Genomic DNA, 13,201 nt, shown 5'->3' with positions numbered 1-13,201 from the left:
TGCCATTTTATACCAACTAATCTGGGGCACGTTACTTAACCTTTCTGAGCTTAATGTGTCACCTATAAAATGGGAATAATAGTACATAACTCATAGGATTCAATTGAACATTTTTTGTAATGCTCCTAGCCTGGCATCTATGTATCTTAAACATTTAATTAATAATAGTCTCTATGATGAAGATGGAAATGATGAAAATGTCCACTAATTCTCCTCCCAGGTGTGGTTTCTGCAGCTGACACCCCAGACAAGAAAGAGCATTTGGTCCTGGTGGAGACAGGAAGGTAAATGTTGCCCCTGCCCTTGACCTGGGGCTCACCTTCCTGGAGCTGAGCCCACACTCTGCAACCTGGTCTGCTGGGCCATTGCCCACTTCCTCAAAGTTGCGTCCCCTGCTCCAGGATGAGCTGAGTTGGGTGTTGCTGCCCTCTGCTGGTGGTTCTGGGAGATCTGGTCCCCATGCACCTGGGCCTCTCAGGAGCTGGCTCTGATTCAGGCCTCTCGGGTCTCAGGACCCTGTATCTGCAGGGAGAGGGCCGGCTGGACTTCTCAGCATGGAACACAGCCATTGGGGGCGCAGCTGGTGGGGGCGGCACTGGGCTGCAGGAGCAGCAGATGAGCCGGGGTGACATCCCCATCATCGTGGATTCTTGCATCAGTTTTGTTACCCAGCATGGTGAGTGGGCACTGGCTGATACTGAACCAAGGGGGTGGGGGATGGGAGGATGGGGGGTGGAGAATGTAGGCACAGCCAGGGTGGAGGATGAATTACCTGGAAGAGCTTTGCCTCTAGAGACTGCTGCTGGACCCCAGCTGGCCATGACTCTTGGCAGGCTGCTTTGCTTTTCTGAACCTCAGTTACATCATCTATAAAATGGGGCCAATGGTCCTCATTTTCCAGGATAATTGGTGACAGTGTGACAATGCCTGCCAAGCCTTGAGCACAGGGCCTGGCATTTAGTAAGTGTTTGGAGGTTTTGTCAGAATGTGGAGGGTGAGAGCAGCACTGGAAATGTGACTGAGGAAACAGAGCCATGGCAAATAGCAAGCAGCTGTGAGGTGAGAGCTGAGCCACACAGCACACTCCCTGAAGTTTTAAGCAGAATTATTCTGTATGGGAAGTTTTTCAGGTTTAAATGGTCAGCTATGCAAGTGGTCCCCAGAATTCTTTGTGTGTGTGTGTGTGTGTGTTTGAGATGGAATCTTGCTCTGTCACCTAAGCTGGAGTGCAGTGGCATGATCTTGCCTCACTGCAACCTCTGCCTCTTGGGTTCAAGTGATTCTCCTGCCTCAGCCTCCCAAGGTAGCTGGGATTACAGGCATGCCCTACCACACCTGGATAATTTTTGTATTTTTCGTAGAGAGGTGGTTTTACCATGTTGGCCAGGCTGGTCTCAAACTCCTGACCTCAGGTGATCCACCTGCCTCAGCATCCCAAAGTGCTGGGATTACAGGTGTGAGCCACCACGCCTGGCCCTTTGTGAGTTTTTTATCCAGTATAAGTAAGGACCAAATAGAATCTATCTCTCCTGTGAACCCTCTTTAGAAAGCTGGACTCTTGAGAAGGAAAATTCACAGAAAACTAAGGTGGGCAGTACAGTCATCTCTCAATATCCAAAGAGGATTGGTTCCAGGACCCCCGTAGGTACCCAAGTCCATGGACGCTGTCTCACATAAAATGGCATAGTATTTATTTGAATATCACCTAGGCACATCCTCCTGTAATTCTTTAAATCATCCCTGGATTACTCGTAATACCTAATACAGTGCAGGTGCTCTGGAAATAGTTGTTATACTGTATTGTTTTATTTTTATTTTGTTGTTGTTATATTGTTATCTAAGGGTTTTTTCCTGAAAATTTTTGATGTTTGTTGAATCTGCGGTTGTGGAGCCCATTGATACAGAGGGCTGACTGTAAGGAAAAAAACAGCACCTCCACAAACCTACAGATAATTGCTAATAGTCTTGGGCAATGGATAGTCAGTGGCTAGTAACATTTTCCGTGCCGTGGCAGTGGCTTTGTTCGGTGACCTCCCCCACTCGCTACATCCTTATTTCTTCTCAGCCTGTCTTGTGTTCGAAGGAGGAAATAAGTCAGAGGCTCAATGAAAAAGCCCTCAAGAAAGAATATGTGGCTGGGCAAGGTGACTCAAGCCTGTAATCCCAGCACTTTGGGAAGCCGAGGCAGGTGGATCACCTGATGTCAGGAGTTTGAGACCAGCCTGGCCAACATGGTGAAACTCCCTCTCTACTAAAATACAAAAATTAGCTGGGCATGGTGGCAGGTGCCTGTAATCCCAGCTACTCGGGAGGCTGAGGCAGGAGAACTGCTGTGAGCTGAGGTTGCAGTGAGCTGAGATCACACCACTTCCCTCCACCCTGGTCAAAAGAGCAAAACTCCATCTCAAAAAAAAAAAAAAAAAGAAAGAAAAGAAAGAAAGAACCTGGGTCTTCATCCCCTCCCCTCCAAGTTTTCTGCACCACCACTGTTTAGTCAGCATACGTTGGTTGAACTGCTACCATGCGTCAGACACTGGGAATAAGGCAGTAAGCCAGGAGGGTCCTAGGAGGGTCCTAGAAAGTTTATTTATTACCCACCTCTTGGGTTATAAATAAGAAAACAAACAGTCTGTTCTTATTATTTGTGGTAGTTACGTTCTCTGTCACTGCAAATATTTAATTAGCGAATGCTGAATCACTGCCCCAGGGGAAATACAGGGTTAGGGTCCTGCTAACCTCTGGTTACAAGAACATTTTTGTCAACCGATCAGCATGTATCCTTGTTTTATGTGTTTTCTGTTTAAAGACACCTTATTTTATATATATTGTTTGATTTGTTAACACTGAACTCAAGGCCAACAGCACTGTAACTCGTGCCTGAAAAGAAGCTAATCTAACACATGTATTTTTCTTTGTAAGGCATGTCACAGCTTTCTCGCACATAGAAACACTAGACAGCATTCCAGCACTACACTTGGGCCATTTTAAACAGCAAAATCATCAACAAAAAGCACAAAAGTATGGCTCTAAATATACCATTAAAAGGATACACTTGTTTAGAGTAAGAACATGCACATGGGGGAGGGGACTCAAATTTTTCTTCACTCTGTTCATCAACGGCGATGAAAATGCCAAAAGTATTGATTTTGGGGTTACAAATAAATTTTAGCGAGTAGGAGAATGTGCAGATATGGAATCCACAGATAATGAGGATGGACTACAAAGTGATTTCAGACAGTGCTATTTAAAAATAGGGTGGTGAGGAGATACAATGTGATGGGGGTTGTTATGTGTGATAGTGAGGTCAGGAAAGGACTTTCTGAGGATGAAGACTCCAGCAGAGACCTGAGAATCAGACTATGGAGGCATAGATCTCCTCCTCTCTGAATCCCATGCCCCCATCAGCCACATACCACATAGGGAGGCCATGGATGGGCTGTGGTGGGCAGTGGTAGCCTTTGCACCATGGTGAGCAGAGACGGCTGGCTCTTCTCAGGGTTACGGCTGGAGGGTGTATACCGGAAAGGGGGCGCTCGTGCCCGAAGCCTGAGACTCCTGGCTGAGTTCCGTCGGGATGCCCGGTCAGTGAAGCTCCGACCAGGGGAGCACTTTGTGGAGGATGTCACTGACACACTCAAACGCTTCTTTCGTGAGCTCGATGACCCTGTGACCTCTGCACGGTTGCTGCCTCGCTGGAGGGAGGCTGCTGGTATTTCCCAGATCCCTGAGAACCAAAGCCCAACTGGGATCTCTGACCTCCCCCACCAGAATCCATGGTTTGGCAGCCCCCCTCCCCATCACTTCCCACCCTGGGGCATCATCCAGAGACTTGGCTCAGGGGGAGGTGGGAAGCAGGCAGAGACACATCTGTCCTGCGTTTGTGTCTAAAAATCCCTCCCTCCACATCTGCTGCCACTCTTTCTTCCCGGGTCCTCCCCAGCCCTCCTCCATTCCATCCCCAGAGCTGCCCCAGAAGAATCAGCGCTTGGAGAAATATAAAGACGTGATTAGCTGCCTGCCGAGGGTCAACCGCCGCACACTGGCCACCCTCATTGGGCATCTCTATCGGTCAGTATGGCCAGACCCTCCTCATCTCAATCTGACCCTGCACTTTTGTTCATTCATTCATTCATTCATTTGTTCATTCCACAAACAATTGTTAAGTGAAGATATCATAGTGTTAAGGTTCAGAGAATGGATTTGGGGGTCAGGCAGACCTAGGCTTTAATCTGGTGCCATCATTCTAGCTGTGTGACTTTGGGTAAGTTACTTGTTCTCTCTAGGCCTCAATTTCTTCATTTCTAAAAGGAGGTAATGAATGATGTAATGACTCATATCCGCCTCATAGGTTATGAGAGAGTTAAATGAAGGCTGGGCACGTGATGTCTCACACCTGTAATCCCAGCACTTTGGAAGGCTGAGGTGGGCAGATCACCTGAGGCCAGGAGCTCGAGAGCAGCCTGGTCAACATAGTGAAACTCCGCCTCTACTAAAAATACAAAAATTAGCCTGGCATGGTGGTGCATACCTGTAATACAGCTACGCAGGAGGCTGAGGCACAAGAATCACTTGAACCCGGGAGGTGGAGTTTGCAGTGAGCCAAGATTGTACCGCTTCACTCTAGCCTGGGTGACAGAGGGAGACCCTCTCTCTCAAAAAAAAGAGAGTTAAAATTTATAAAATTCTTAGTATAGTACATGCCAGTACATCTGGCATGTCATAAGCCTTCAGAAATGGTTAGCAATCAATATTATTTTGTTTTATTATGCTATGTCAGGGAAAGGGTTAGATATAAGAAACAAAGATGAATAAGATGCACATCTACCTTTATCCATCTGTTAGGGAGACAGGCCTTTGAGCAATTCTGGGGAGAAACCCTTTCTGTATTGCACTGATTATACTATATTACAGGGGCCAGGTGCGGTGGCTCACACCTGTAATCCCAACACATTGGGAGGCCAAGGCAGGAGGATCGCTTGAGCCCAGGAGTTGGAGACCAGCCTGGGTAACATAGCGAGATATCCCATCTCTACAAAAAATAATAGTTAATATAAATAAATAAATAATAAAAATATAGGGATTGGTCAACTACAGGCCCATGGGCCAAATCTAGCTTATTGCCTATATTTGTAAATAAAGTTTTGTACATAAAGTGTAAAGCCACACCCATTCATATATATATTTTCTATAGCTCCTTTCATGCTGCAGCAGCAGAGCTGAGGAGTTACAACAGAGACTGTCTGGCGTGCAAGCCTAAAATGTCCACTATCTGTTCCTTTACATAAAAAGTTTGCTGACCCTTGCCTCATCTGTCTCCCCTAGACTGGGAGTTCCTTAAGGCCAATATTATCTTACTGCCTTATCCTAAGCACTTAGCCCAGGCATACAATAGGGACTCAATAAGTGTTCGCTGAATGAATGGCTACATTGATGAAGACCCTGGCACCCCTCTGCAGGGTGCAGAAATGTGCAGCTCTAAACCAGATGTGCACACGGAACCTGGCTCTGCTGTTTGCGCCCAGCGTGTTCCAGACAGATGGGCGGGGGGAGCACGAGGTGCGGGTGCTGCAGGAGCTCATCGATGGCTACATCTCTGTATTTGATGTAAGCTTTCCTGACCCCTAACCCACAACCCCACTCCCCTACCCTTGCAGGACCCAGAGACTATGATCCTGCTCACCCCAACCAGCCCCCAGCTGAGGCCTCTGGTGGCCCAGTACACCAGGAACCACCTCCCAGAGCCCTGGGCCTTTTTCTCCCACAACCTAACTTCCAACATCCTCACCCCCTTGGTTCTTAGCTCTTCTGGCCTCCAGCCCTCTTAAACGGGTCCTCCTTGGCCTTGAGATCTTTCCTGCAGATCCCCTTCCAGCACCCCAACACTCTTTTGGCTCTTTCACAGATTGATTCTGACCAGGTAGCTCAGATTGACTTGGAGGTCAGTCTTATCACCACCTGGAAGGATGTGCAGGTAATTCATCCTGACCTTAGTCTCCTGAATGGGGCAAGAGGAGACATCAGGACAGGAATCTGACCATCTGCCCAGTTGAGGAAGTTTCCTTTCCAGCCTGTCCTTCTGGACACTAGCACTCAGTTCTCTGAGGGACAGGGGAAACCCAACGAGAACTGCTTTGGGGAGTGGGGTTTGGTTAGGGTTTGTTCCATTTGTTCCACCATGAGGATTCTTCCTGGTGATGACCTTGGCACTGGATAGTTGGTTTTGGTGCACTGTGGGGGCGTCAAGCAAGACCTTACTTCTAAGTGTAAGAGATCCAAGGAGGAGTTAGTAAAGTCAGACAAAGCATGGAGAATAATAATAATAAATCTAATGGCAAACATAGCTGAGGACTTATTACCTTCCAAGTACCTCTAATCTCATGTTAGTATCATACAACTCCATGAAGTAGGTAGTCTCATTATTTTCAAATAAAGAAACTGAGGCTCAGAGAGTCATTTATTCAAGGTCACTCTATAGCAAGTGGCAGATCCCAGGCAGTCTGTCTCCACATCTGTCCTCCCAGTCACTCTGATGCCTTGGGAAGCACATATGCAGCCTAAAGATGCAGTTCTGCCACTCCCAGAGTTCTCCTTTTTAAGGGCCTGAATGACATTGAGGTTGGGAGGAGACCTTTGTTGGAAGAGGCGCTTATGAGGCAACATGAGGAATTTTCTGACTTTGATTTCTTTTGTATCCACTTTTGTCCTTCTGACTTTTTACCCCTCCCCTTAGCTGTCCCAGGCTGGAGACCTCATCATGGAAGTTTATATAGAGCAGCAGCTCGCAGACAACTGTGTCACCCTGAAGGTTGGTCCTGAGGGCAATGGAGGGGAGATAAGAGGATAGTGAGGTACCAGGGGCAATGACCTGACCAGCATGGGTTCTCTGCTCTTGCCCTGACCCCAGGTGTCCCCAACCCTGACTGCTGAGGAGCTGACTAACCAGGTACTGGAGATGCGGGGGACAGCAGCTGGGATGGACTTGTGGTTGACTTTTGAGATTCGAGAGCATGGGGAGCTGGGTGAGTATGACCATGCCTGTGTGTTCATGCATGTGTATATGCGTGTGTGTGGTTGTATGGTCAAGGTCATCAAAGACTTCATGTTACCAAATACAAAGGACTCATCCGCTCATCCATGCAAGGGGACATTCAACACAGTTGGCTCACCCCCTCTTTCTCAGTATTCTTCCATCTTGGCCTTAGTGACCCCCATAAGCTTGTAGTTTACCTTCTACCTCAAAAGAGGCTTCTCTTCCTCTTTTGCCCAGAATCCAAATGTTGGAGAGACCCACAGCTCAATCCTGTACCCTTTTCTCTTATCTATCTACATTTCTCCTTGGATGAACGCATCCATTCCCATGGCTTTAAATGCCATTAGTAAGCTGACACCCAAATTTATATCTCTGGCCCACATCTCTCCTCTCAGCTCCAGAATCACATATCCAAATGCCTACTCAACACCTCCACTTCTGGCAAGCAACTCAAATTTAAAACATCTAAGACCAATTTAGATGATGTCTAGTCCCCTTTCCTAAGAAAAAGCCTAGGCCATTCTCCAGTTTTTCCCAACCCATTAAATGGCACCACAATTCACCCAGTGATTAAGGCCAGAAACCTGGGAGTCCTCTGGGACGCTTCCCTTTGCATCATCTTCATACTTAACTCACCAACTAGTCTTGTTGACTCCGTTAGAATCGATCACTTCTCTCCATCTCCACTGCTACCACCATCCTAGTCAAAGTCACAATCATCTTTTTGTCTGCAACAGTAACCACTAAAATGTGTGGCCCCAGAAAGGGGTTAGCTGGACAGTGTTCCATTCTTGCGTCTTTACAACCCATTTCCACGCAGCAGCCAAATGAACATTTCAAGCATAAACCAGCTCATATCATTCCTATGGTTAAAACTTCAAAGGCTTCCCATTGAACTTAAAGTATCATTCCAGTTCCTTACAATGGCCTACACGGCCCTGAATGTCTGGCCCCTGAGTCCTCCACGCCTCATCTCACATCACCTGTTCTCGTATCTATCCTCTTCACTGTAGCTACATTGAATGTTTAGTTCCCCAAATACATCCCTCCTGATTCAGAGCCTTTGTTCTTGCATCTTGTCATGCTTGAAATCTTCTATCACCCAATCTTAGCATGGTTTGCTCTTCCTAATCCTTCAAATCTCTGAGTCTCATCTTCATGTGCCACTTTTGAAAGGTCATGCCTGACTACCCTATTTCAGTTGCTGTCCTGTTGCTCACTCAGCTTATTGTTTCTTGCAAAGCAATTATTTGTCTGCAATTATTTTGTTGTCTGTGCCCTCACTAGACTGTATGCTTTGCGAAGGCAGGCCATGTGTATCATGCTCACCACCGTATCCCAGGGCCAGCACGGTGCCTGGCATAGAGATGGTGAAAAATAAATATCTGTTGTTTGGTAGTTGACTGGACGAATGAATGACTGGTGAGAGTTGGGGGCTTGGTATGAATATTCTGATTGATATATACCCTCACCTTACCCCTTAAGAGCGGCCACTGCATCCCAAGGAAAAAGTCTTAGAGCAGGCCCTACAATGGTGCCAGCTCCCAGAGCCCTGCTCAGCCTCTCTGCTCTTGAAAAAAGTCCCCCTGGCCCAGGCTGGCTGCCTCTTCACAGGTGAGCCTCCTTCCTCTGCCCAACATCCCCCAGGCCTCTCCCCTAGCACCCTCCACCCAGGATTGTTCATCTGTGCCCAGGTATACGACGTGAGAGCCCAAGGGTGGGGCTGCTGCGGTGTCGTGAAGAGCCTCCCCGCTTGCTGGGGAGCCGCTTCCAGGAGAGGTTCTTTCTGCTGCGTGGCCGCTGCCTGCTGCTGCTCAAGGAGAAGAAGGTGAGGCCCTGGGGCCAGAGACGTGGGATGCTGGGTGGCCATGGAGAAGAAGCCATGACTGTACCCACCCTCTGACTCCGAAGCCCACACTCTTATCAATCTCATTGTTTCCATGCCCCCGACTTCTGTGACCCTGTGACCACAGACCCCATTGCTTCTATGACTTCTTGACCTCATTAACCACAATCTCTCATCTCTCAACCTCACTGACTGTTTCTATTCTCAGAGCTCTAAACCAGAACGGGAGTGGCCTTTGGAAGGTGCCAAAGTCTACCTGGGAATCCGCAAGAAGTTGAAGCCCCCAACGCCGTGAGTTTTCTTCCCCAGCCTGCACTTCTAGGGCCTTCCTGCCTTCACCCCTCTGCCCTTTCTGACTGCCCCATCACTGTCCTTTGTCTCCCAGGTGGGGCTTCACACTGATACTGGAGAAGATGCACCTGTGAGTACCTCCTGCCCTGGCTTCTCCTCTGGCCCAGCTCTGCACCCTGTCTTTTCTCCTCCCTCTTTCTGTCCTCCAATCCTATAGCTGTGACCCTCTCTTTCTCTCTGATTCCACTCTGATCACCCCAGCTACTTGTCCTGCACTGACAAGGATGAGATGTGGGATTGGACCACCAGCATCCTTAAAGCCCAGGTGAGGGGAAGGAAAAGGCTGAGGGCTGGGTCTGTGGTCCCCCTGGGGCCCAACTATCCCCCTCGATGCCTTTCATGCCCACTAGTGCCAATCCCTCACATTCTCACTAGCACGATGACCAGCAGCCAGTGGTCTTACGACGCCGCTCCTCCTCTGACCTTGCCCGTCAGAAGTTTGGCACTATGCCTTTGCTGCCCATCCATGGGGATGACAGTGGAGCCACCCTCCTCTCTGCCAATCAGACCCTGGTAAGGCACCCCGCCTGCTCCAACCCCTGATTCCTACCGTAACCCTTGTCACGTTGCAGTAGGGAGTGGTGTGCCTGCCAACCTGGTGCCACCCTATGCTCACTGTCCCCCTCCCTTCTGCCTTCTCCTCCCCATTGCCCACCCCTGTCTCTTGTTGCTAGTCCTCACTGTGTCTTTATGTCTTTCCCTCCCCTTGTCCCCACCCCACCTGTGCCCAGCGGCGACTACACAACCGGAGGACCCTGTCCATGTTCTTTGTGAGTATTGTGCCTGCTCCAGCAGTGTGCCTGTCAGCCCTGTGTTCCTCTGTGCTGCCTGAGCCCCGGGTGTGCTCTGTTTTCCTCAAGTAGGCCATCAGGGTGTGTGTATGTTGGAGGGGGGGCAGGACAGGAGAGACAGGAGAAAGAGAGAGGAGGCCAGAAAGAATGAGGACAATGAGGGATGTAAGATGTGGTAATAAAAGGAGAAAGTTGGCCAGGCGCAGTGGCTGATGCCAGTAATCCCAGCATCTTGGAAGGCTGAGGCGGGTAGATCACCTGAGGTCAGGGGTTCAAGACCAGCCCGATCAACATGGTAAAACCCCGTCTCTACTAAAAGTACAAAATTAGCTGGGTGTGGTGGTGCATGCCTGTAATTCCAGCTACTTGGAAGCTGAGGCAGGAGAATCGTTTGAACTTGGGAAGCAGAGGTTGCGGTGAGCCAAGATTGCGCCATTGCACTCCAACCTGGGTGACAAGAGCAAAACTCCAACTCAAAGAAAAAAAAAAAAAAGGAGAAAGGTGTCAGAGAATCTGTGAAATAGAAGGCAAATGATGAAGTGAATGCATTTTGAAGTTAGACAGACCTGAGTTCGAGCTCCAGCTCTACCATTTACTCATTATGTGATGCTGGGCAACTTACTTAACCCCTTTGCACTTCACTTGACTCTTTTGCAGTAAAACACACTGCATAGGGTTGTTCCAATATCATATATGCCAAGTATTCTGCAGCATCTGGCCCAGAGGAAGAACTCAGTAATGTTACTGATTAATAATCTGGTAACCCTAACTCTGTGTTCACTCCTGCCACCCCATTCCAATCCAGCCAATGAAGTCATCCCAGGGGTCTGTGGAGGAGCAAGAGGAGCTGGAAGAGTCTGTGTACGAGGAGCCAGTGTATGAGGAAGTAGGGGCCTTCCCTGAGTTGACCCAGGACACCTCCACCTCCTTCTCTACCACACGGGAGTCGACAATGAAGCCAGAGAACCCCCTCACCAGCCAGAAGTCCTTGGATCAACCTTTTCTCTCCAAGTCAAGCACCCTGGGCCAGGAGGAGAGGCCACCTGAGCCTCCTCCAGGCCCCCCTTCAAAGAGCAGTCCCCAGGCACGGGGTTCCCTGGAGGAACAGCTGCTTCAGGAGCTCAATAGCCTCATCCTGAGGAAAGGAGAGATCACTGCAGGCCTGGGAAGTCCTTCCCAGCCATCCAGTCCCCAGTCCCCCGGCCCCACTGGCCTTCCAACACAGACACCTGGTTTCCCCACTCAACCCCCCTGCACTTCCAGTCCACCCTCCAGCCAGCCCCTCACATGACCCTAGGACCAGCAGACTGAGAGAGTAGGTACCAGAAGACCCAGAAGCTCTTATTATGGCACTGCTGGCAGCTTCCTTTGCCCTGGCTGGAAAGACTCCAGAATCCAGTGTGGTGCTGTGGAAGGAGCACTGGACTGAATGCTTCAGTGGCTGCATGTCCCAGGACAGGTCATGGCATTTTTCTGTGCCATGAGGTAACTGAAGTAGGGAGAGCAGTGAATGTCAAACTGTGTTTCTCAGAGCCATAGCCCCACATATTTTCCCTCAACAAGGGCAGCTCCTGCTTTATATATTTGATATGTAGGGGTTCTATGAGACATTTTGGGTTTTAAAGGAATGTTTTTTTCTGCATTGAAGAAAAAAATGCTTTGGAAACCAGAGGCCTGGATGATGTTCAAGTCTGCCCTGCCCCACTTCCTACATTCTGGAACTACAAAGAAGCCTGGAGTAGGGAGACTGATTGAGTTTGAGGGGCTGGGACGGGGGGAGCCAAAAATAAATGAGTCATTGTCAATAAACCTTGGAACCAAAAGACTACCATTCTCATCCATTCATTCAACAAATATGTATTGTGCACCTAATTGGTGCCAGCTCTGGGGATATAGCATAAAAAAAACAAACAGGGCCCCTGCTCTTATGGATCCTCCATTGTGGAGGGGAATAGAACATAGCAAATAAACACATAAACCAGTACTTGAACAAGTGAGTTTAGTGCTGTGAAGAAACTAAACCAAAGTGATTGTGGAGGCTGGGCACAGTGGCTCATACCTGTAATCCCACCACTTTAGGAGGCCAAGGTGGGCAGATTACTTTAGGTCAGGAGTTCAAGACCAGCCTGGCCAACATGGTGAAACCCTGTCTCTACTAAAAATACAAAATTAGCTGGGTGTGGTGGCATGTGCCTGTAATCTCAGCTATTTGGAAGGCTGAGGCAGGAGAATCACTTGATGCTAGGAGGCGGAGTTTGCAGTAAGCCGAGATCACACCATTGCACTCCAGCCTGGGTGACAGAGCAAGACTCTGTCCCCTACCCCCCCAAAAAAAAGAGTGATTATGGAGATGGCCTTTGGACTGGGTGGGAAGGCATCTGTGAAGAGCTGCAAAGTAAGGGAAAGAAGCTGTTGGAGGAGAGAGTTAGAATGCTGGAAGAGGAGCTTCTGGAGAAAGAAAGCAGGCATGAAGAATGATCTGCACTGGAAGGAACTTGGTCTACTGGGGGAACAGCAAGGAGTCTGGAGCACAGTGAGCAGGGTCTTCCATGCATAGCCTTGAAGGCCAAGGATTCTATTTGGATTTTATTCTGAAGCAATTGCATTTTAAACAAGAAAGTGATGAGATCTTATTTCCCTTTAAAAAAGAAAAAAAGATTGATCACTCTGAGTGCTGTGTGAACAGTGGGTTGGGGTGGGGGCAGTGTGGAAGCAAGGAGACCAGATACTAGACCAGAAGACTAATAATGGTGGCTTTGACTAAGATGGTGTTCTTGGAAATCAAGAGAAGTGGATCAATAGGTTTTTGTTTGTTTGTTTGTTGTTGTTTGAAATAGAACCTATAGAACTTGCTGATGGATGGATGGAGGGGTAGGAGAAGGCACACTGACTCTGGGTTTCTGACTTAACTAACTGGAGGAAATGTGGTGCCATTTAAAACATTACCTGGGGGAGGATCAGGTTGAAGGAGTTTTAAAAGCTTTAAAAGTTGAGGTTCCTATTATATATACTAGTAGAGATGTAACTGGGGAGTTGTAAGTGTGAATCCAGAGTTTTGGGCCATGTCAAGGGTACGAAGACAGGTGCCTGAGCCAAAGGAGCTTAGGTGAGGAGGATGAGGAATGGGGTGATGCTCCTCAGAAATTACTGCTTGGGCTGGAAGATCCTGAAGGTGGCAGGGGC

At 48.6% G+C, this 13,201-nt stretch overlaps 1 protein-coding gene across 8 annotated transcripts in view; it reads left to right on the top strand.

The window, feature by feature from the left end:
- ARAP3 (ArfGAP with RhoGAP domain, ankyrin repeat and PH domain 3) overlaps positions 1-11,844 on the top strand; it is a 28,593-nt gene extending 16,749 nt beyond the window's left edge. For 6 of the 8 annotated variants that reach the window (XM_032299616.1, XM_032299976.1, XM_032299771.1 and 3 more), the window contains exons 18-33: positions 221-284; positions 513-676; positions 3,497-3,709; positions 3,963-4,068; positions 5,457-5,604; positions 5,903-5,971; positions 6,731-6,805; positions 6,905-7,019; positions 8,516-8,644; positions 8,725-8,858; positions 9,085-9,167; positions 9,262-9,297; positions 9,429-9,492; positions 9,603-9,740; positions 9,959-9,997; positions 10,824-11,844. In XM_032299616.1, the coding sequence (XP_032155507.1) occupies positions 221-284; positions 513-676; positions 3,497-3,709; positions 3,963-4,068; positions 5,457-5,604; positions 5,903-5,971; positions 6,731-6,805; positions 6,905-7,019; positions 8,516-8,644; positions 8,725-8,858; positions 9,085-9,167; positions 9,262-9,297; positions 9,429-9,492; positions 9,603-9,740; positions 9,959-9,997; positions 10,824-11,309 (2,063 nt within the window). In that variant the 3' untranslated portion in view covers positions 11,310-11,844. The remainder of the gene's footprint in view (positions 1-220; positions 285-512; positions 677-3,496; positions 3,710-3,962; positions 4,069-5,456; positions 5,605-5,902; positions 5,972-6,730; positions 6,806-6,904; positions 7,020-8,515; positions 8,645-8,724; positions 8,859-9,084; positions 9,168-9,261; positions 9,298-9,428; positions 9,493-9,602; positions 9,741-9,958; positions 9,998-10,823) is intronic. The other 2 variants (XM_032299893.1, XM_032299850.1) reach the window with 2 other exon arrangements.
- Positions 11,845-13,201: the final 1,357 nt, after the last annotated feature.

The sequence above is a fragment of the Sapajus apella genome, unplaced genomic scaffold (assembly GCF_009761245.1).
Source record: "Sapajus apella isolate SASKATOON/1434 unplaced genomic scaffold, GSC_monkey_1.0 scaffold1, whole genome shotgun sequence".
Classification (NCBI taxonomy): domain Eukaryota; kingdom Metazoa; phylum Chordata; class Mammalia; order Primates; family Cebidae; genus Sapajus; species Sapajus apella.
This window is presented reverse-complemented; position numbering and strand designations above follow the sequence as displayed.